This window comes from Apodemus sylvaticus, chromosome 3, assembly GCF_947179515.1.
Source record: "Apodemus sylvaticus chromosome 3, mApoSyl1.1, whole genome shotgun sequence".
Lineage (NCBI taxonomy): Eukaryota > Metazoa > Chordata > Mammalia > Rodentia > Muridae > Apodemus > Apodemus sylvaticus.
Window position 1 is genome coordinate 15939171 of NC_067474.1, and position 23798 is coordinate 15962968.

Below are 23798 nucleotides of genomic sequence, written 5' to 3' on the forward strand. Positions count from 1 at the left end.
TTTCATAACTCAGTTTGAATTCAAGCCTTGCCTGTTATATGACTATCACATAAAAGCATGTATATATAATATTGTCGTTTGAGCAAAATCTGGGTTGCTGTTCACTGCATGTCTTTAAGTCTACCACAGCCAAAAACCAGAAGAGCAGGACATGAAGAGCATGCAGTTCTGTGAGGAAAGGACTGAGTGGCCTAGAGTTGCAGACAAGAAAAGTACAAGAACAGCTGTACGATGGTGACATTCTCAGTCTGACAGGATTTAGAATCACATAGATGAACCTCTTGGCATGTCTGAGAGACACATTCTAAACTGGGTTAATTGAAATGGGAAGATTCATCCTACATGGGGCTGATACTATAGCATGGCCAGGAGTCAAAGACTAATTATTGTTCAGCTTCAGGACTACTATTCGGCAGAGTTCTTTGGACACAGGCAGAATAGAGTCAGTTCATTGCCTGCTGTTCTCCAGGAATATCCACAGTCAGCAACTCAGGCCTGGTTGCTTCCTAGTCTAAATCTTTAGTGCCTCCCTCCCTGTGGACACAGTCTCCAAACAGTTCATAAAGTTTTCATAAAAGCACAAAGGCATGAGGCAAAATCAGAAGGGTACCACAAACAGATGGGGAGCTGCCTCAAAGGTCCCCTCATATGGCTTTCACAACACATTCATTCATCATTCTTGCAGCTTGTTCTAACCTGAGACAGGCAGTGCTACAGCCTAGTGGCTTATAAACTTTCTTTACTCACCTACAGAGGGCAGTCTTGGCATGCACACTCAGTGAGCAGCTCTATCTGGAACAGACAGCTAAGATGGGTGGATAAGCCCCTACTGATCCACACAAGAGATCAGCCTTTGGCTTTGCTTTGAGTAATTTTGCAAGAAGGTCCCCAGCAGACTCAGACATGGGCTAGCATTAACCAGCCAAAGGACAGAGAGGATTCACAGGTGTTGGTAAAACCAGATGACAAGATTCCTGTGGGGCATTTATTAGGAAAACATGCCCAGCCTTTCCCAAGAAAACCAAGGGTACCTGGAGGGGCATCTTCCCAGGCATGCTGCATGGGCACAACTGCTGCCCCTATTCAGATCAGAGAAAGATTATAATCCCAGTATTCACCAAGACACAGAAAATAAAGAGGACTCTAAGGCTGTGAGTGGTGTCAAGGTAAGATGATCTTCACAATACCCACTGTCTTTGGCAGGGTAAGGGTTAATCCGTGAAAAATATAAAGCCAGTAGCCAGTTTTATCATGGTATTGATGATTTATCATATTTTTGGAATAATTTACAAAAAACCTAAAAATTTGAAAACTCTCTGGTGTCCAGTTTTCTCCATCCTAAACAGCTCTGTTTCCTCATTGCTTTTTTTTTTTTTTTTTTTTGCTTGTGTTTTGGTTTTGTTTGTGGGTTTGTTGTTGTTGTTGTTGTTTGATATGCTTTTGTGCTTGAGACTGGAGCCTTGGCTTCAGGATACTCAATCACTGAGCTACATTCCCATAGCTTTGGATGTTTGTTTTTAGGGTATACTTTAAAAAAAAAAAAAAAACAGAAAACATGCACAGTTAGTTCTTAAGCTATTGCTATTAATTCCTGAATGTTTTTCTCTGATATAAATATTTTATGCTAAATAATTGTGAAAGAAATAGACTTGTTTCTAAAAGTATTCCTACAGAATAATCATAAACTGCTATAGGAGCATGAATATTAAAGACCTAAGAGGTGCCGTCTTTAAATATATAGCTTCCTGAAGTGAGTTTCCCAAGTGTGAGTTTCTACAATTAGTCAATTCTGCTTTCCAGAGTGACTATTCTACTACTCTGTGTTGTATGTTTCTTTTCAGAATGTACAAAGGAAGCTGGCAAATCCTCTTAACTATTAATAGAAGTATCTCTTAAAAGGTTACTGGTGTGGAGAGGAATGGACTTGTGTCCGTGTTAAAGAAATAATTGGCAGAACTCATAAATAAATGATGCAAAACCAGACCACAGAAAACCTGTCCAAGTAAGTTAGTTAGCATTGGAGACTGCAGTTGTTCCTCGGTCGTGGCTTACCTCCTGATAATGATCTTTATATGGTAGACTTTGAATTTACTTCTCCAGTCCTGTCCTTTGATGTTACTTCATCTAATTGGCACAAGCAGAAGAAGGGTTAAAAGAAAATGAAAATACCGTTATTGTGAGTCTTTTTTTCTGTAGAAATAATTTTAATTTTCTGACGTATGTGAGCAGATCATGAGTTTCTGCCACTCCAGTCACTGTCCTCAACTGAGTGCAGGGTTTTGTCTGATAGCTGCTCACTCTTGCGGTTCTCAGAGTTTCACTACATAGCTACAACTGGCCTCAAACACAGAATCCTCCTGCCTTGGTCTCATGAGTACTATAGTTAAACCATGTACAACACAACCAGCTAAGCACCAAGTCACGAAACTGAAACTGAAATGAAAGATTTCATGGTTAAGAGTCCTTTATTTATTTTTAATATATTAATTATCAACTCTTCCCTTAACTCCTACCAGAGCGACACTCAGCTCCAGTTTTGTGCCTTCTTTTTCCTCTATTTAATAACCCAGCAACTAGGAGATAGTGATTAGCAAGTATCTAAAAGTAAATAATATTCAAAAAAGATTTCCACAAGCTAAAAATTGGACAATATTCTTAAAAAATAGACGACAAAAGTGTGTGTGTGTGTGTATGTGTGTTTCCATGTGTATTCGGGGAGATTAGTTATAGGACTCACTTGATATGAAAACCATCAGGTGCTCAAAGTTCATTATATAAATGAAGTAGTATTAGTACAATATATGCACATCCTTCTGTACATTTAAAATCATATATAGACTATTTATGTAAAATAATTTAATATATTTATAAAATAATTATATTAAATCAATACAATTTATAATTAAAATAAAAATATTGTTCAAATAGTTATTACTCTAAATTATTTAGAAATAACAAGAAAAATTGTACATGTTTAGTATAGATGTGATTTAATATATATTATTTATAGAAAACATATGTATATATTTCTCAGTGTATGCTTGTTTAAATCCAAGTATGCAGATCTGGAGGATATGAAACCCTTAGAAAAAGAAAGCCAACTGTGTATGCAGTTGGATATGTGTACAACTTTACCTTACTATATAATACAGATATATACTTTATATGTGTGTGTATTCCATTAAAATGTTAGATTGTGTCACAAGCAAATAGAATGTCTAGGAGCTTAAGAATAACCAGGATACCTTCAGACAGCATTCTGGAACCATGTCATTCTGTTAGTTCTAGGTAGTCCAATCTGCTATCTTGACCTTGACTTGTTACCCCAAATATGCAGAGTCCAGCCTGTATAGCAGCCACTGAGAATAGCAGGCAGTGGTCCAGTTCAGATGCTACTGTTCCTTTAGCCCCATTTTTCTTTAAAGAAAACTTTTCATATTCCATTTTAGTAAACAAATGATACATGTCTCTACCTAGCAAAAGTTTGGTAACACTCAATTATTTGGATTCCACAAATCAATACACTGTTATCTACAAAACCTTGGACTAGGTGTTAAAAAACAAAAAAGAAGTAGAGAAAAACAGTCTATGTGTTTCCTGTTGATTTACATTATATTGCAAAGACAAAACCACTGTCATATTATTAGCATTGCTCAAGACTAATATAGAACACATATATGATTACCTTCTTTCAAATCAGCAGGAAGGTAAAACAATGAAGGATAGGCTATCATCTGTCTTAGTTAGGGTTTTATTGCTATGAAAAGACACCATGACCACAACTCTTATAAAGGAAAACATTTAATAATGGTCTCAAAGGTTTAGTCCGTTGTCATCGTGGAAAGATGCATGATGGCATGCATGTAGACATGGTTCTAGAGAAGGAGCAAAGAGCTCTACATCTTGATCTGCAGACAGCAGATGGTGAGACATATTGGGAATAACTTGAGCCTATGAGACCTTAAAGCCCACCCCCAGAGTGACTCACTTTCTCCAACAAGGGCACACCCACTCCAACAAGGTCACACCCACTACAACAAGCTCACACCCACTCCAACAAGGCCTAATAGTGCCACTTCCTATGGACCTATAGGGACCATTTTATTTCAAGCCATCAATCAGAGTAAAATGACTGCAAAAGCTTGAAGGAAGGAAGGAAGGAAGGAAGGAAGGAAGGAAGGAAGGAAGGAAGGAAGAAATGAATGGAAGGAGGGAAGGAAGGAAAAGAAAAAGCCAGCTGAGTGCCAGCACACTCTTTTTTTCTGCATCCTGACCCACTCAGATATAAAATCAAGCAGCCTGCCCCTGCCAGGGGAGACTTTGTCATGCCTTCCCCTACTGTACCAGACCGCCCTGGCAAGCTATGAACCCAAACAAAGAATCCTTATCAACAATCTATGAACTTTTATGTTTGCACACTCACAGAACATTTTGGAAGAGAAAGTAGACAGATTTTAAGAGCCAGAGGATCGAATATTACTAACAGATTGCTGTAAGATCAAATTTGTTAGTAATATTAACAGCTTCCTCCCTAAAGTCTCGCCAACATAATTGTCCAACTGTGAGCGGAACAAGGATACCAACGAACAGGCCAGACTGGGCAGAGAAAAGCCCATGTGGCCCCAACCCTATGTAAAGAACTATAAGTAAACGATGAAAGCTGGGGTGAGAGAGGTAGTCCTCCTCAGGGAAGAGCACGCCAAGTCGTTGTCCTTTGCCAAATGGTCAGGCCTAAAAACATAAATACATGTAACAGCATACCGACTCAAGGAGTTATATTTAGGAACATATGTGTATAGATGTGGTCCTTTGAACTGAATGTCCTACATAGGCTCATATGGTTGACTGCTTGGTTCCAACATTTGTGGAGGATTAGGTGGTGTGGCCGTATTGAATACAGTGTTGTCACTCATGGTGTTCTTTGAAGTTTCAAAGGCCAACACCAACCTTAGCATCTCTCTGCCTGTGGATCAGAATCTAAAGCTCTCAGCTACTGCTCTAGCACAATGCTGGTCTGCTTCCCACTGTAATGATTGTGGACTAACCTTGTAAGCAAGCCTCCAACTGAATGCTTTCTTATAAAAGATGCCTTAGTTATGATGTCTCTTCACAGCAATAGAAAAGCAACTAAGACAATATACAAATATAGATACATGCCAAAACAATTAATGAAAAAGGAGGCCACAGATTTGAAGATCAGGGAGAGGTACGAGGTTTGGAGAGAGGAAAGGGGATTGAGAACCATTGTAATTAAATTATAATCTCAACAAAAATATTAATAGCTAGAATAGCTAAAACATGACACTACCTAATGCTGCCAACAATGCAGAGAATCATGTTTCGCACATTGCTGTGAGAACATAAAAAATTACAGTTAATCTACAAAGATGAGCATGCCTCTTCCTGCACTTTCACTATTGGGCATCTATTCCAGAGGGATAGAAAACCAATTCATACATATTTTGTACAATTCTACAGCAGCTTTATATGTAATATTCCAAAAATCCTTTTAAATTAATGCAGGAACAGACCGTGGTACATCAGGACATCACATCTTAGAATATTGGAAGCAGCCAGAAGGAAGCAACTTTTATTTTAAAACCTTTCAGCAAAGGTTTATTACACAAAGATTGCTGCATGGTCGGAAAGTTCTCTTCTTAGTATGCAATGATTCTCTTCACAGAAAGGTAGCTTTTGAACTTCTCATCTGGTGACACAGAATAGTAGTGATGTCTTAGTGACAAACTAAAAGCAGGACACTGGTGTAAGGCCTGCGCACCCATTATTAGAAATGTACAAATGTCTTTATTTAAAACTACAAATAAATTATCTGTAGAAATAGACACAACATCAAAAAAAACCACCATATATTGCCAATAGAAACAGGTAACTGAGGTTATAGTGGTGAGCCTGCCAGCTTCCTCTTCAGTCATTTTCCTCAGGTGACTTCTCTGAAGTCATCAATGAGGAACCTGCCTTGAGCTGCCCCTCACAGTTCACTGAGAAGGGCAAAGCATTATTCTAGGAGCTAGAATGTGCCACCTCTCCTGCCTTCCACCTATTATACCCTTCTCTGCTATAGGAATTTGTGGCACTGCAATTTCTGCTGTCTTTAACAAGAAGGCCACCCCAGCACCATCCACTAAAGCAGCTTTTGCCTTTGTTGGATCAATGGTTTCTCTTTCCACCATGTTCACAAAATCTCCAAGGACAGCATCATAACCAACTTCCACAGAACTTTGCAGAATTTTCTCAACAGCTGCATTCTTAGCAATAGTCATTGGAGGAATTTTGGTTTTGAGTGCTCTTTGAATAATTTCTATACCTATTTTTCAATCTTTAATTTCTGACTTTGATGAATTCAAGGCTGGAATGCACTGAAGCACACGTGCACATGTGCACGCCTACACACACACACACACACACACACACACACTATAACAGTGTCTTCCTCAACAGCTGCTCTTGTAGCATTGAGAGCATCCGTAACTGTCTTTCTTCTCATTCTCTTCAACATCACTTGACCCTCCAACCTTCAGCACAGCTGCTCCATCTGAAGCTTCAGTCAGTCACTCGTACAGCCTTTTCTTTTCATACTCACTAGTTGTGATGTATAACTGGTGATTTCTTGAATACTGTTTTCAATTCAAGTTTGTCACCTTTGCTTTCAAAAGCATGACTTCATCTTTGGAGACAACTTCTCCTAAGTCATGACCTTGAACATCTTTTTAGGTTTAGATTCCACTCCTCTTCCTTAATTACAGCACCACCAGTAGCAACAGCCATGTCTTTAGTCTGGTTCTTCCTATTGCTCCAAAACACTGGACTTTTGTCTGCTACAACCTGAGGACCAACTATTAGCTTATTTAAATCCATTGTACATAAAGCATCTGGCCTTCTGGAGAGCACTTGGAATTTAAAAAGCAAGTGCAATGGACTGGACACTAGAAACTTTCTTTTATTTGAACAGAACATAGGCATCTTGGAATTCACATTTTGACCTTCTCATGTATTAATGAAATATCAGGAAATATGCTCTCTATCAAATATCATTCCTTCAATCATTTCTAATTCATCATTCAGAGTTTTTCCATCCTTCACTGTGATGATGCTCATTCTTCCAACCATTTTCATCGCATCACAAATGTTTCCAACGTCTTTGTCTCCATTTGCTGAAATCATAGCAACCTGAATGATTTCTTCAAGAACTGTCACAGGTTGAGAATCTTTATTTTAAGTTTGACAATTTCAGCATCAAGAGCCAATATCACATCTCACCAGATTTCCACTGGATTAAAACCTTTGCTGATCTTCTCAAAACCCTCCTTGGCAATAAACCAGGACAGAACAGTAGCAATGGTGGTGCCATCCCCAGCCTCTTCATTTGTGTTATTTGCAACATCTTGAAGAAGCTTAGCTTCTAAATTTGTATATTTATTCTTTAAGTTGATTAACTTGAAACAGTGACCCCATCTTCTGTTACTGTGGCACATTCTCCACCTCTGTTCATTAATCACTACTCTTTCCTTTCAGTGACAGCCACAACATTGGCTGAAAGGTCTACTCTCTGAAGAATTAAGGCTCAGGCATCTGCACCAAATTTTATGTCTTTGGCATAAGGCTGTGTGAGACGAGGAGCCAGTCCCAGGACACGGGGTCAAAGGATGGTTGGTAGTGGAAGCATTTCTGCAGCCGTGTGGGAGTGAGGACGTGAGGCTGCCTGTGGTGAGCGATGGCAGAGAGCAAGTGTTGATGTGACAAGAAACTAGTCCCCAGAGATCATACTGGATGATGCCACATACATACCATGTGTAATATATAGAGCATATATGAAATAAAATCATAGAGATAGAGAATAGATTAGTTTTTGTCCAACATTAGAAATGAAGGGAAATTGGTGGGTATAGCAAGAAAGAGGTGACTGGCTTAGCAGGACCCTTGAGGTGGCACATCTTGATTGTAGTGGCTGGCCCACAAATCTAGGCATGTGATAAAACCTCACATAGCTACATGCATACATTCACATACAGTGCATGCAGTACATGGGAAATCTGAATGACCCCTATGAATTGTGCCAATGATGCTCTCCTGGTTTTGATACTGAGCTGCAGTTATGCCATCTTCATAGGGCTAAACTCAATGTCCACAGTGCTCTATTTTCCTTTTAGCAATTTCCTGTGAATTCACACTGATTGCAGAATAAACGTTAAAGCACGGCACAGGCAGGTTAGATTGATGTCGCTGACATGCTAATGGCCCACATTTATTATCATGGCACTTCTGGTTGTTCCTTTCATTTGGATTCCTGCCCAGCTTCATTAAGTCAGGAGATGGAAGCCGTCAGACCAGGTTTAGACGTAAAAAACAAGTTTGGAAATACTGCGGGCTGCATATGGGATGTTGGAAATCAGGTGAGTGTGACATGAACCTGGATTTTCTGACGATCTCTGTGCTAAACTGGTAGTTGCCAAAAGCAATTGAGAAAATAGACTGTGGCTGGGAAGATGGGTCAGTGGGTAAAAGTCCTTGATGTGAAAGCATGAAGCCTTGTGTTTGAATCCCTAGCATATACATAAAAGTGGAACACGGATCCATGTGCCTGTGACATCATCACTAGATGGCAGAGATAGGCAGATTCCAGGAACTCACTGGCCAGACAGCCCAGCTGAAACAGATGAGCTTCCTGTTCTGCGACAAACCTGTCTCAATGGAATGAAATAGAGAGTAGTATACTCCTCTGGTCTCCACAGCAAAGGTACCCACTCATTCATGGGCATTCATCACATATATACATACACAGCACAAATATATTCAACACACATAAAAGGAAAAAACTATACATCTGTTATGTGACACTATTTCTGGAGAAATGCAATATCTATTCATTACAGATAAGAAAGTGATATCAAAGTCATGATATCACTAAAGTCCAGTCTGATGGGCCAGTGAGTTTATTGGGCTACTTACAGAATTGTTGATGAAGGGTTACTTACAGAAGCAGAAATCACTCAAACACAGCAGCAGCAGAAGCAGAAGCAGCAAAAGTCCACTCCAGCATAAGTGACAGCTCATGAGATCTGGACTCACCCCTCCGGATTACTTCAGGACTTTCAGACAGCTGAACAGGTTGTCTTCTGAATCTCTCTATTTTTTTTTTTTTTATTTATTTAGTGTGTGAGTGCTCTGCTGCATATACATCTGCAGGCCAGAAGAGGGCGTCAGATCCTCTTATGGATGGTTATGAGCCAGTATGTGGTTACTGGGAATTGAATTAGAGACCTCTGAAAGAGCAGCCAGTGGTCTTAGACACTGAGACAACCCATAGGCCCTTCTTCCAGAATATTAAAGAGGCTTCCTTCAGAATTCCCAGGGTCCTTTTCTCATTGCTTTGCTTTGCTTTTTTCTTTTCTTTTTTCCTCCTCTTCCTTCTCCTTCTCCTCCTCTTCTTTTTGAAGAAAGTCTTACTGTGCAGCCCAGAGTAGCCTTGAACTCATTAAAAATCTGCCTATTTCTGCCTCCTAAGTACTATAATCAAAAGTGTGGGGTACTATGCCTGACCAACTGCCAAGATTCTAGAGCCTTGGAGAAAAATGAAAAACAACTATGAAGCCAGCACTTAGTGGAGCTGGAGGCAGGGGTTCAAAACCAGCCTTAGCTACTGTGAGAGTCAAGGTTCTGTTTCAAGTTTTAATTACTGTGCCTAAGAGATCCATGAAGCAAAAATATCTCTAACTTGCCCAAATGCCATTGGGCACATACTTCCTGAGATGCTGGAGGCTATTGTTTTATGGGATATAATAAGCCATGTTTTCATTCACCTGTACAAGTTTTTCTAACCCAGCGGTACAGGAAGTGCTTGATCACATGCTTGCCCCTGATTGGACCTGATGGAAAATGATGACCTTATGGGGTTTCCTTCTTAAGCTTCTGCAAAATGCATCCTGTGGCCACGTTCCGGGGAACCCAGGATTAAACCCAGCCAGAGTTTACCATGCTGCCAGTATCTAATTAAAACTTGCTTCAGATTTGACTCTTATTCTTACCTGAGAGGATTAACATTACTTAACAATTCAAAACCCTGTCTCAAAAGAAGAAAAATAAAGTGTGGTCTTAAATTTTTAAACACAGCGTTCTATTTTCCGTGTTTTTTCATTATTATTAAATTTATTTATCTATTCATTCATTCGTTTTACATACCAATATCAGGCCCCTTCCTCCCATTCCCCCCTCATGAAGCCACACACCCCATCCTTCCCTCCCCTTCTCCTTTGAGAAGGGAGATCCCCCTCTAGGCATCAGCCCCCACACTGACCCCCTCCTCTATCCCCATCACAACACACACACACACACACACACACCATACAACAAGTCACTGCAGGACTAAGAAAATCCTCTTCCCCTGAGCCCAGACAAAGGAGACCCAGTTAGGAGAATGGGATCCATAGGCAGGCAGGCAACAGATTCGGGGACAGCCCTGCTCCTGTCGCTGGAGGGCCTCCATAAAGTCCAAACTACACATCTACATCCGGAGTACTGACTTACTACAACATGAATACTCCTCCAGTGTATAGACATACTTCCTCATATTCTTACCATCACATTTTTTTCATTAGTATTTTGTCTTCCTTTCATGACATTCAAAGTGTATAAATGGGGTGGGGGGCAGATATATCCTGGGTCAGGAGTCTTCCAAGGTAGGAGACATGAGAGAGACATCATTGCAGCCACTCTAGTGAGACTTCAGTATCTGAATATAGATGTCTGTTGTGATTGCATTCTTTCCCAGTAATAAATGCCATGGATGAGACAGGAGAGCTGTTTCTTTACCACAATTTTTCAATGCACTCAAATGCCAACGCCTTTCCAGAACTGTGGTCTGTCTGTCAGCAATGTGTGATTATTTGAACAGCTGACTAATAAAACACTTATTTTGAGTGAGTGGACAAAAATAAATTTAAAGGACTCTAAGGGCAACTATTAAAACCAGAGTACTTTGTGTAAGTAAAATATTGAAGAAAGAATACAGGAAAAATACCTCAGCAAGAAAGCAATTACCCTTGTGGCATCCAGAAACTCACCAGTGGTTAACATGTTCATTTGTTTAGTTGGTTGGTTGGTTGGTTTGGGGTTTTTGAGACAAAGTTTCTCTGTGTAGCCCTGGCTGTCCTGGACCTCACTCTGTAGACCAGGCTGGCCTTGAACTAAGAAATCTGCCTGCCTCTGCCTCCCAAGTGCTAGAATTAAATGCGTGCACCACCACCACCCGGCAGTCAACATGTTCTTAACGAATTAATACTACATTCTTCTTTGCCTTGAGAAAGGGTGAGTTAACTAAGCACAAAGTTCTGTCTTTTCTTTCAAAAAGTCTTCTGAAAAGAACTTCATAGCAATTAACCTAACTCTTCCGACGTTCTTGAACCCAGGTAGAAAGGACCCATTTTGAGTTTTGTCAGATTCTGTCTGGCATATGTAGCCTGCATAGGTTTGGGTAGTCCATGACTTACCATAAGGTCTTTCCAGTTGAGACAGAGGTGATCGTGGATGTGTTCAACAGGCCCCAGACCCAGGGCTTTGAACAGACAGTAATCGTATTTACCTGGTTTTCCCCACATGGGAAGCAAAAACAAAAGCTTGAGAAAAAAATGTCCTTCAGTTATTCAGCTTCTAGCTCAAAACCCAAGACAAACCATGAAGAACAAATAAATCTAGGGAAGGGAAAAAGTGTTGGCCCAAAGGCACTGTGCTTCAGTCAGACAAGGGAAATGAGGCTTGTTTTGTTAATAATAGTAAATTGTTTGTTTCAAAGATATTAAAAAGTTTTAAAGATTCTCTACCCCCCAAAAACTATAAGTAGGTAAGATGAAGCACGGTAATAAGCTTGGTGATTTATTTATTTAACATGTGTTTATATGTTAAATACCGCATCACCTCATAATCACACAAAATTCTATATTTCAACTTAAAATAAAAATAGAAAACAGAGTTCTAAAGATGAAACAAATTAAAAGATAAAGTCATGAAAAAATAAAGTCAGTTCAGTTTGTCATAAAATAAAATTCTTGTTATATCTCTTGCTATATCCCCACAGCTATCTAGACAATTCTTTAAATTGATGAGGTATCTAATAATATACTACCAGTCAATGCCCTTACAGTAATAAATGAAATTATGATCAATTTAAAGAGAAATAAAAACCTGCACAATGTCCCCTAACATTTAGTAAGTAGTTTTGTCAAGAATCACAAAGAGATTTCACCTTTACTGACAGGCAGCCAGATGTTAAATCTTTGTATTGGGTAGCTGCTATAGTTTGGGTGTGTTCTTCGCACTACGCGTTGATCCATGGGGTGACACTGTTAGGACAGACCTTACCAGGAAATGGTTGGTCATAAGGATGTAGCCATCACAAAGTAGTGTCCTGTGACAGGAGTAAGTTAATTGTCACAACAGAGGTCTGTCACAATAGTGCCTTTGGCTCCCCTCCGCCCTTGCCTGTCAGTGTGCTCTCCTGTCTCTACCTCTCACAGCATATAAGACAGCACAGCAGGTGCCAGGGCCTTGTCCTGGAACTTGCTAGCCTCTGACATCTTGAGCCAAATAAATGCCCTTTATTTTTAAATTATCTAGCCTATAGTACTCTGTGGTAGCTGCTTTTATACCTGAGTGGGTCAGGAAATGAAATGTAGTCAGGGTGGAGCCCAACACAGACAGCCTGGGCGGCTGAATTGTGCTACGATGACAAACAAGACCTAAGATATCAGATGGCAGTGAATAATCTCCTGGCTTTCACTAATATGTACTCTATGGTCAGAACTAGGCCCATAGCCAATCTAATTGCAGAAGGGGCTGGGAATCCAGAGAAGCCCAAGCTGCCAATAAAATACACATGAGCATGCACCACACCCTCCAAAGAAACCACAATCAGAATATCTGAAATTCCCATTTGAAATTCTAATTGGGTCACTGTGGCGGTTAATCTCCACTATCAGTTTGACTAGACTTAGAAACACCAAAGAGACACATCTTCGCGTTTGTCTGGAGAGGGTTCCAGAAAAGATTAACTGGTTGTGTATGATAATGTTCTGTGGGCTAAGCTGCCAAGCACACATTCTCAGACACAAACACAGACACACAGACATACACACACACACACACACACACACGAAAGAAAAAGAAAAAAGGAAGAAGAAAGAAAGAAAGAAAGAAAGAAAGAAAGAAAGAAAGAAAGAAAGAAAGAAAGAAAGAAAGAAAGAAAGAAAGAAAGAAAGAAAGAAGGAAGCGGAAAGGGAGAGGAAGAGGGAGATGAGTCCAGCACTCTCTTTTTACTGCATCCTGACTGACTCAGATATAAAATCAAGCGGCCTCATGTCCTGGCTGCCCCTGCCAGGGGAGACTTCATCATGCCTTCCCCACTGTACCAGACAGCACTGGAGAACTATGAACCCAAAGAAAGAGGCCTGGAAATATAATTCAGTGGTAGAGTGCTTGTCTAGAAGCCTTTAGATTCAATTTTACAATAAAATCATTATAAAACCCTTGGGATACTGCACCATGTGGTATAGATAAATTGGAAAACTGTACCATGTGATTTAGATACATTTTACTGGGAACATAAAGAGTACATTTGATATGGGCTACAGAGAAACCACTTTCTTGCATTCTGTGAATAAACACAATTCAAATCAAACTTAAGTCACTCAGGAGTTTATTTTAAAATTTTCCATACAAAAGTTTATTTCCGGGGAGTAGCCCAGGCTGGCCTCAAATTCTCCATGTCATTAAAAATAACCTTGAACTCCTGATCTTCTTCCCTCAGTTTCCCAAGTGCTGAGATGCCAGCTATATGCCATATTCTAGCTGGGGGATCATTTGTATAGCAGCTTTATTAAAATGACTAGGAGAACAATTTTTAGGGTAAAGCAAATATGTTGTCAAATTATATATATAACGGAGCCCAAATCATAGGCAACACCATTGGTTTAATTTGGCATTGCTTATGTAGCAAACCATGTTTTTCCATAAAAATATATTTCCTTATATGATTTTTGAATTTGCAACAATAAAAATTTTCAGGATTCATTTTCAAGTGACAGATCTATCTAAGGATGTTTATTCAAAATAAAACTACAAACTAAAATCATACATGTATAATATGGGCATTTTTAGTTAACTGTTGAAAATGCATATGAATGGCATGGCAAGGTGGGGCACACCTTCAATCCTGTCATCTGGGAGGCAGAAGCAAGTGGATCTCTGGGCTTTCATGGCCACCCTGGTCTATATAACAAGTTTTAGACCAGTGAGGACTACAGAATAAGAAAATTCATATGACTAGAGATAAAAATGATGAACAAGGCCACAAAAGGCTGATGTCTCCAGTCCCGAATTCTTGAGAATGTGGATAGTGCTCAAAAGATACCCAAACAAACAAACAAAAAAGATACCCCCAAAAGCAACTTCTTTATCTCCATGTTCTCAGCTCAGATTCCCAGGAGAGAAGAGCTGGCCCAGAGGGAAGGAGTTCCTAGTCCCAGTTCAACGATTCCTTCCCATTCTACACATTTTGAGAGTTTTACAATTGTCCTTCTCATATCATATTAAGTCCTTGCTTGGATAGTTGGCATCTTCATTTTGATTCTATCGTTCATAAACTTCATAGTCATAACTAAAAGAAAAATCCACGTCTTCCTTTTCTTCCCTGCATTTGGTAAAAAATGTGTGGATCGGTCCTCTCCCAACTAAGGTCTAGAGTCATAGACCATGCATTCCTTACCTTTCAGGACATCGGTGGGTTATGGGTTTTTGTGTATCCTTTTTTGCTCTCTTATGGCAGGTAGATTCAGCAGGGTACATAAACACACGAGTACATAGATACATGCGGAACAACTCAGAGCTGTTTTCAGCCCGTCTTCAGACCCTGACTCCATTTAAATCTCAGCTGCACCTTTCAGAAAAAGCATGACGTTGGTATCCAATGCATGATCATTTCACTCAAGCAATGTCTTATTTCACTGGTCATATTTTACTTAACTATTTTTGTACAACTTCATAGTCTTCACACATTATTGATAATGTCTGTCACTTTCTCTCTCAAAAGAGAAAGTTTGGTGACCCTGTGGCCCCTCTCCACTTTGTAAGGTCCTCATTTTCCAAGCAGTCTCCACCAAAAGCCAAGTCACAACCCTCGCCTGGCTCGTCCGTCAGAAATGAGCTGTTGGCTGTCAGGATGGTCGAGTGGTCTAAGGCGCTGCGTTCAGAAATGAGCTGTTGCATATATGAAATCATAAGAGAAATTACAAAGTGGTTGCTTTAGGGTGTTAGGAAATTGGGCATAGGGCAGAGACCGCTCTACATTTCAAATTCGTTCTCCCTGAATCAAGATCCAAGCTCAGTTGTGGCATTCAGCTCTGAGCATCACACCAGTGCAATAATGGCTTCCAGGAGCCAGGACCTTCAGCCCTTTTCTAAAGTTAAGGGGGAAATAGCAAATCACAGCACCTAGTGGAAGTCCAGGTACAGCGTGATTCCCAGCTGGTAAAACCCCAAATTCCATAGTCACTCACTAAAGTTTGACTACTTGAGAACAAATACCATTTTATTAAACACCTAAAAATTTGTCTAATAAGCATCCTCTTGATACAAACTGCAGCACTGCAGTAAGACTTACATGGAGAATAGTGTTTTTGAAAGTGCAAAGACTGTATATTTTATTCAGGTCTAGGTTGGGTTCAATTCCCTGACTCTTGGTTTTATCATCTATAAAATTAAGGCAATCAGAATGTAAATTTTAATATGTTGTTTTGAAAAAGAATCAAATAAGGTAAGTATATCAAAATGTTGGAGCTTGGGAGTGACTCGGTTGCATAATGTTTGCCTAGCATGCCCACGGCCCTGGATTAAAGCTCTAGCATTGGAGGGAAAACAGCATAGTAAACGTGAAGATGGAGACTCTTCAAATGGGAAATTTTGATGTTTATAAGGAACCTGCGTCTACATGTCCAGGTCCCCATGAATTCTCCGGAACTCCTGGAAGCCGATGTATGTGGTTGGTAGGCAGTTTCTATCCAGAAGCTACAGACATTGCCATCACCATCGACAAGTGGCTCTCATGTTTAGTAGACACACAGAGGAAACCCAATCAATATATATTGACAAATATACTAGTAGATAAAAAAAGTTTCATTGCTTTATCAACAATTTTGTTTCTTGACTTCTTTAAATTAAAATTGTTAAAAAAAAAATCATCTTTTAGATACTCAGCCCTAGCAGAAATTGATGTAAGTTATAAATCCTGAGTAGTTCTCAAGATGTGTCATTTCAAAACAGTGTAGTCTCCAACTTCACCAAGAAAAACAATCCTTTCAAAATGCTAAGCAAAGCAGTCTAATTCAGTCACATCCAACTCAAAGAAATCAAGGACTGCTTACTTTTTTTTCTAGCAGCCAGGCCAGAAGAGGAAGAAAACCAGAGAATAGTGAGCCTCTGCTTGGCCAAGTAAGGCTTCACAAAGCCTGCTTCATTAGAAACTACTGGAAAAGCTACAAAGCCCAGACAACCTTTCTGAGCCCTGCTGCAAATTGCCCACTTTGCAGACAATGTCCTCCCTTGTCCTTGCCGTCTTGTTTGTTGATTTTCTTGATCCACAGAACTAAGTGGGGAGATCTGGCCTGAAACCATGGGGACACAGAGAAGTTCCCCCTTGGCATGAGGACTTTTATGAATACCCATCATGATAAACCTTTGACTCACGAGGCTTGCTCATGCAACTGACAGTAACCACGACTGTGCTATCCATCCAAATCTCTAATATGCTGCAACTGAAAAAAAGATGAAATACAATGCTTTTAAAAAATTACAGGCATGATGGGGCACGCCTATAATCCAAGTACTCTTGATACTGAGGCAGAGGACAGTAAATAAGAAACTCTTCACTTTTGACCTTTCCCTTGCCATTCTCTCTCTCTCTCTCTCTCTCTCTCTCTCTCTCTCTCTCTCTCTCTCTCTCTCTCTCTCTTTCTCTCTCTCTCGTTCGTGTGTGTGTGTGTGTGTGTGTGTGTGTGTGTGTGATTATTCACATAGAGAGCTCACAGAGTACAATGTCTCAATTAATGAAGTACTTGCTATACAAACATGAGGACCTGAGTTTTCATCCCAACTCCCGGGCAAAGAAATGACAAAATAGGCCCTCTTGGACCATTGCTGCAATCATAGCATTGAGGAAGTGGAGACAGGAGGATCCCTAGGATTCACTGGTCAATCTAGCCAACTGGTGAATTCCAGATTCAGTGAGAGATTCTGTCTCAAAAATAACATAGAGAAGTAACTGTGGAGGGTACTCAGTGCATTAACACAAACACATAGACGTGTCAAACATTTTTTAGCATAATGGAACCTTATCTGCTCATTATTCTGACCAAAAATTATCAATTCCATATCATATCACTTCTAAATTCAAACAGTTAACGAACATTCAATACATACTTAGTTTGTGCTGCTACCATTTAAGTTTTTAAGACAAGAGGCTTAATAAGGCAAAATCCTGGCACTGTCACAGTTTACTAAGATCAAACACACAGCGGTAAATGCTGTGATAAGAGAAAGTCCAGCAGACAGCTAACCAGGTGAGGAAGAAGGAAATAACCTAAACTGGGCCTTGAAGAACAAATAAGAGCTAGCCCAGAGAACAAGGAGGGGCAGACTGAGAAAGGTCCAGGAGAGAGCCCAGATGATCATTTCTCAGGGTTGAGAACACATGAAAATGTATAAACTGAACAAGTATTACTGGAGCTTTGTATTCACAGGAACAGTGAAAGGAAAATGGATTCATCTCCAAGTCAACACAGCTCTCAGGTGTCATATGAACTTGTGTAACTTTGTCCTAGAAAGAAAAATGAGTTGGTGGGGGGGGGGCGGAATGGGAAGGGTGAGGCTAGACAGTAACGCTGTTAGGTCAGAACCAGGAACAAGAAGGGAGGCTGCAGTGGTTTCATTAAGAGGCCAGCAGAGGTGTTCTGAAGCACATGTCTGAGGAGACAGGTTGGCTCTGGGAAATCTGTTCTACTTCTCTAAAGCAAGGCTTTAAAACTGTAAACATGTTAGAATTGAAGATTATCATGGAAACTTTTATATACATGTAATAATGGTAGGCGTAAAAGTATTCCTAAGTTGATTGAAAGTGGAATTATAAACATTTTCTGATAAATTTAAAGATTTACATGGAAAATATTTCTGATAAAATTGAAGAAATATATAGAAAAACATGTTAAAATTAAAGATTATCATGGAAATTATACAGATAACATGACAGGCATAAAGATAATTCTAAGCTGATTGAAGGTGGAATTATAAACATTTTCAGATAAAATTGAAGATTTACATGGAAAATATTTCTGGCAAAATTCAAGAAATATATAGACAAACACGTTAAAATTGACATTCATGGAAAATTTTACATATAAAATGGTAGATATAAAAACTCTTTCTAAATTAATTTAAGGTGGAATTAGAACCATTTGTGATAAAATCAAAGATTTACAATGAAAACATTTCTGATAAAATAGAGGAAATATATAGAAAGACATATTAAAATTGAAGATTATCATGGAAAATAATGCAGATAAAATGGTAGATATCAAAAAATTACTAAATTAATTGAGAGGGGAATTACAAACATTTTCTGATAAAATTGAAGATTTACATGAGAAATATTTCTGTTAGTCTATGTCTTTTTATTGGGGAATTGAGTCCATTGTTAAGAGATATTAAGGAATAGTGATTGTTGCTTCCTGTTATTTTTAGTATTATTTTTATGTTTGTGTGGGTATCTTCCTTTGGGTTTGTTGGTAGAAGATTACTTTCTTGCTTTTTCTAGGGTGTTATTTCCCTCCTTGTGTTGGCATTTTCCATCTATTATCCTTTGTAAGGCTGGATTTGTGGACAGATATTGTATAGATGTGGTTTTATCATGGAATATCTTGGTTTCTCCATCTATGATGATCGAGAGTTTTGCTGGGTATAGTAGCCTGGGCTGGTATTTGTGTTCTCTTAGGATCTGTATGAGGTCTGCCCAGGATCTTCTAGCATTCATATTTTCTGGTGAGAAGTCTGGTGTAATTCTAACAGGTCTGCCTTTATAAGTTACTTGCCCTTTTTCCCTTGCTGCTTTTAATATTCTTTCTTTGTTTAGTGAATTTGGTGTTGATTATTGTGTGCTGGGAGGAGTTTCTGCTCTGGTCCAGTCTGTTTGGAGTTCTGAAGGCTTCTTGTATGTTCATGGGCATCTCTTTCTCTAGGTTAGGGAAGTTTTCTTCTATAATTTTTTGAAGATATTTACTGGCCCTTTAAGTTGGAAATCTTCTCTCTATATATACCTATAATCCTTAGGTTTGGTCTTCTTATTGTGTCCTGGAGTTCCTGGATGTTTTGGGTTACCAGCTTTATGCATTTTGCATTTTCTTTGACTTTTGAGTCAATGTTTTCTATGGTATCTTGAGCATTTGAGGTTCTATCTCTTGTATTCTGTTGTTGATGATTGCATCTATGACTCCTGATTCTTTCCAAGGTTTTCTATCTCCCAAGATGTCTCACTTTGTGATTTTTTTATTGTTTCTACGTCCACTTTTAGATCCTGGATAGTTTTGTTCCGTTCCTTCACATAATTGTTTGTGTTTTCCTGTATTTCTTTAAGGGATTTTTGTGTTTCCTCTTTAAGGGCTTTTACCTGTTGACCGGTGTTCTCCTGTATTTCTTTAAGGGAGTTATTTAAGTCTTTCTTGAAGCCCTCTATCAGCATCATGAGATACGATTTTAAATCCAACTCTTGCTTTTCCAGTGTATTGGGGTATCCGGGACTTGCTGTGGTGGGAGAACTGGGTTCTGATGTTGCCATGTGGCCTTGGTTTCTGTTGGTAGGGTTCTTGTGCTTGCCTTTTGCCGTCTGGTTATCTCTGGTGCTAGTTGGTATTGTTGTCTCTGGCTCAAGTTTGTTCTTTCTATGGGCCTGTAAGCCTGTGTCCTTACTCCTCTGAGCTCAGAAGTGAATGCAGTGCTAGGAGATCTCTCTTAGTGGGCTGTGCACAGAAGGCTATGGAGTTTCCTGGCTCCCTGGTGCAAATGGCAGTGGGAAGACTTCCATCCCAGCTGCTCCAAGACTGTAGTCCAACTCCCCAACAATGGTCAGCAGCAGTTGTGGATGGAAGTCCACAGATCTAGCAATTGCTTAGTCCCACGAGGCAAGCAGGCAAAGAAGAGTCACAAAAATATTTTTAACAAAATCATAGAAAAAATGTTTCCTAATCTATTGAGATTTGTCTACAAAGGTACAAGAAGCATATAGGATACCAAATAAATAGCACCAGAAAGAAATTCTTCATGATACATATTAATCAAAACACATGATACATAATAATCAAAATGTACAAAATGAAGGATATTAAAAGTTGGAAGAGAAAAAAGCTAAGTTTCATATAACCAATAAGTTACATAACAATTAGAATATCATCCGATATCTCAATGGAGAGTCTGAAAGCCAGAAGAGCCTAGATAGATGTTCTGCAAGCATTAAGAGACCACAGAAGCCAGCCCAAACTATGATACTCAGAAAAACTATCCAGCACAAATGAGAAAACAAAATTCCACAACAAAAATAAAGTTAAGCAATTCCTGTTTTCCAATCCAGCTCTACAGAAGGCATGTGATAGCTATTCTTGGTTGCCAACTTGACTATATCTGGAAAAGAATCCAAAAATGAAAGGTACAACTGTAAGAGATTTTTGCTTAATTTGAAGTAGGAAGATCTAGTTCTAATCCAGATCTTTGAGGTAGGATGACACACCTTGTATCCAGATCATTTGAGCCTGGAAAACTCACCTCTGATCTGGTCCATATCTTCTGCTGAAAGCCTACATAAGGACACAGAAGAAGGAAGCTTTTGCTCTTTTTCTGCTTGCTCTCACCTTGATAACAAGTCCATTTTTTCACTGGCATTAGAGCCTACTTCTTCAGGATTCTAGCATACACTGAAGCCCATCAGAGACATCCAGCCTCACAGACGAAAAACTCCTGGATCCTTTCCATTTATAGCCAGACATTGCTGGAATAGCTGGACAGGAGCCTGTGAGTCATTGTAGACAGAAAACTAGTGTGAAGTTGATTAAGTACATCAAAGAGGACACAGGAATTTCATAATAGCAAGTTTAAAAGAGAAGGGACTCCACGGGACAACAGCAAAATAGAAAAAAACAATAAACTTTGCTCTTTAATAATTCTCAATATTGCCAGGCAGTGGTGGTGCACACCTTTAGTCCCAGCATTTGGGAAGCAGAGATAGGCAGATTTCTGAGTTTGAGGCCAGCCTGGTCTACAGAGTGAGTTCCAGGACATCCAGGGCTACACAAAGAAACCTTGTCTCAAACAACAACAACAACAACAACAACAACATAATAATAATAATAATAATTCTCAATATTAATATTCTCATTTGCCCAATAGATGTAGACTAACCGAATAGATTAGAAAGTAGATCCATACTGCTGCTTCATCTGAGAAACACACATCACCATCAAGGGCAGATATTACCTTAGTATAAAAGGATGAAAGGAAATAGACTCAAAAAGCAAGCAGGTGTATTCATTTGACTATCTGACAAAATAGACTTCTAACCAAAGCTAAATAGAATGGATAGAGAAGGGCAGTATATAACCCCTGAAGGAAAAATCTACCAAAGAGATATTAAAATTCCTAACATTTATGTGCCAAACAAAAGATGCCCAAGTGCACAAAAGAAACACTAGTACAGCAAAAATCACATATTGATCCTTATACAGGGATAGCAAGTGACTTCAATAACCCACTCTCACCAACTGACAGGTCATCCAGACAAAAACTAAACAGATAAAGCTGGAGATAAATAACATCATAAACCAACTGGAGCTAACAGAACATTCCATCCAAACACTAAACAAAATATGCTTTCTTATCATCAATCCATGAAACTTTTTCCAAAATTAGATATATCTTAAGACGCAAAGTAAAGTCTCAAAAGATACTAGAAAATTGAAATAACTCCCCCCGATTCATCATTTCTGATCACCATGGATTAAGGCTACATATGAACAGAGAAAAGAACACAAAGTATACAAACTTATAGAAACTGAACAACTTACTACTGAATAAAAATTGGGTCAAAATAGAAATTAAGAAGGTGATTAAAAGCCATTTAAAACTGAATGAAAGTTAAAACACAACACAAATGGGTCACAATGAAGGTATTTCTATGAGGCGAGCTCATTTTGTACCGAGTGATAACATGAAAAAGAAAGAAAAAAACCTGGAGAGATCTCATATTAGAACAACACATAAGAAACAAATAAAAACACATAAAAAAACAATAACAAATAATTCTCAAAAGAGTAGAAAGAAAGAAATAGTCAAATTCAGGGCAAACAAAAACAACAACAGAAATCAATAAATCAATGAAATGAAGAGTTGGTTCTTTGACAAAATAAACAAGACTGACAAACCAATAGACAAATTAACTAAAAAATATACACAGAGAAGAGACAAAATACATACATGAAGAGAGAGACTACAACAGAAGCTAAATTAATTCAGAGACTCATAAGGACATACTACAAAAATCTGTATTCCATAAAATAGGAAAACATAAAAGAAATGTGTTAATTTCTTTATATATATATATATGCTAAGTCATGAGGAAATAAACACTTTAAACAGAGACATAACCTCTAGTCAAATAGAACCAGTAATTTAAATTTTCCCAGCCATAAAAATCTCAGGGTCAGGTGAATTCAGGACAGAATTCTACAATATCTTCAAAAAGGAACTAAACCAGTACTCTTCAAATTATTTCACAGAGGAAAAGGTGATGAAATGTTTCCTAATTCTTTTCAGAAAGTCACTATTACCCTGATTCCAAAACTATAGAAACATCCAACAACAACAAAAAAGAATATTCTTTATGAACATAGATGCAAACATTCACAATAAAATGTTTGCAAACCAAATCCAAGAACACTTCAAAGTGATTGTCCACCATAATCCCATAATCATGCAGGGTTCATGCCAGGAATGTAGGGATAGTTCTGCATAAGTAAATTAATAAACTTAAATCACCACAAAAACAAAATAGAAGATAAAGCCACATGATCTTTACATTAGGTGTATAAAAGGTTTTTGACAAAGCTTAATATCACTTCATGATAAAAGTCATGTAGAGAATAGAATTCAAAGGACATACCTCAACACAATAAAGGCAATTTACAGCAATCCTATAGCTAACATTAGCCTAAATAGAACTCAAAGGAACTCAAAGCATTTACATTAAAATCAAGAACAAGACAAAGATGTCTACTCTCTCTATACTATATAATACAGTAATTGCAGTCATAGCTAAAGTAATAAGATAACTGACCTAGATCAAGGGGATACAAATAGGTAAAGAAGAAGTTTAAGTATATTTATTTGCAGATATGATTTTATTCATAAAAAGATTAAAAACTATGCCAGGAAACATGTAAGCACTTTTAGCAAAGTGGCAGGACATAAAATTAACATGCAAAAATCAGTAGCATTTTTACACAAAGGACAAGCATACTGAGAAAGAAAGAAAGCAAAGAATACCTTTCACAGTAGTCTCAAAACAGAACAAAATAAGACAAAACAAAAGAAATGCACAAACAAAGCCTCGGGGAAACTCTGACTAATCAATTGAAAGACTTGTATAACTAAAAACTTTAGGGTGTTGAAAAAAATAGAAGATTGTAGATTGGTACAATTAA

At 38.6% G+C, this 23798-nt stretch overlaps 1 protein-coding gene and 1 pseudogene across 2 annotated transcripts in view; one reads left to right on the forward strand and one right to left on the reverse strand.

Moving 5' to 3' along the window:
• The first annotated feature begins 998 nt into the window (after positions 1–998).
• The window catches only part of Rgs20 (regulator of G protein signaling 20), a 116345-nt gene continuing 93545 nt past the window's right edge, over positions 999–23798 (forward strand). Inside the window, exons 1-2 of one of the 2 annotated variants that reach the window (XM_052175999.1) lie at positions 999–1158; positions 12277–12289. In XM_052175999.1, coding sequence (XP_052031959.1) covers positions 999–1158; positions 12277–12289 — 173 coding nt within the window. Of the gene's footprint in view, positions 1167–12276; positions 12290–23798 lie in introns of both variants that reach the window. The other variant, XM_052175998.1, reaches the window with a different exon arrangement.
• Positions 5334–7657, reverse strand: LOC127679713 (60 kDa heat shock protein, mitochondrial-like; annotated as a pseudogene).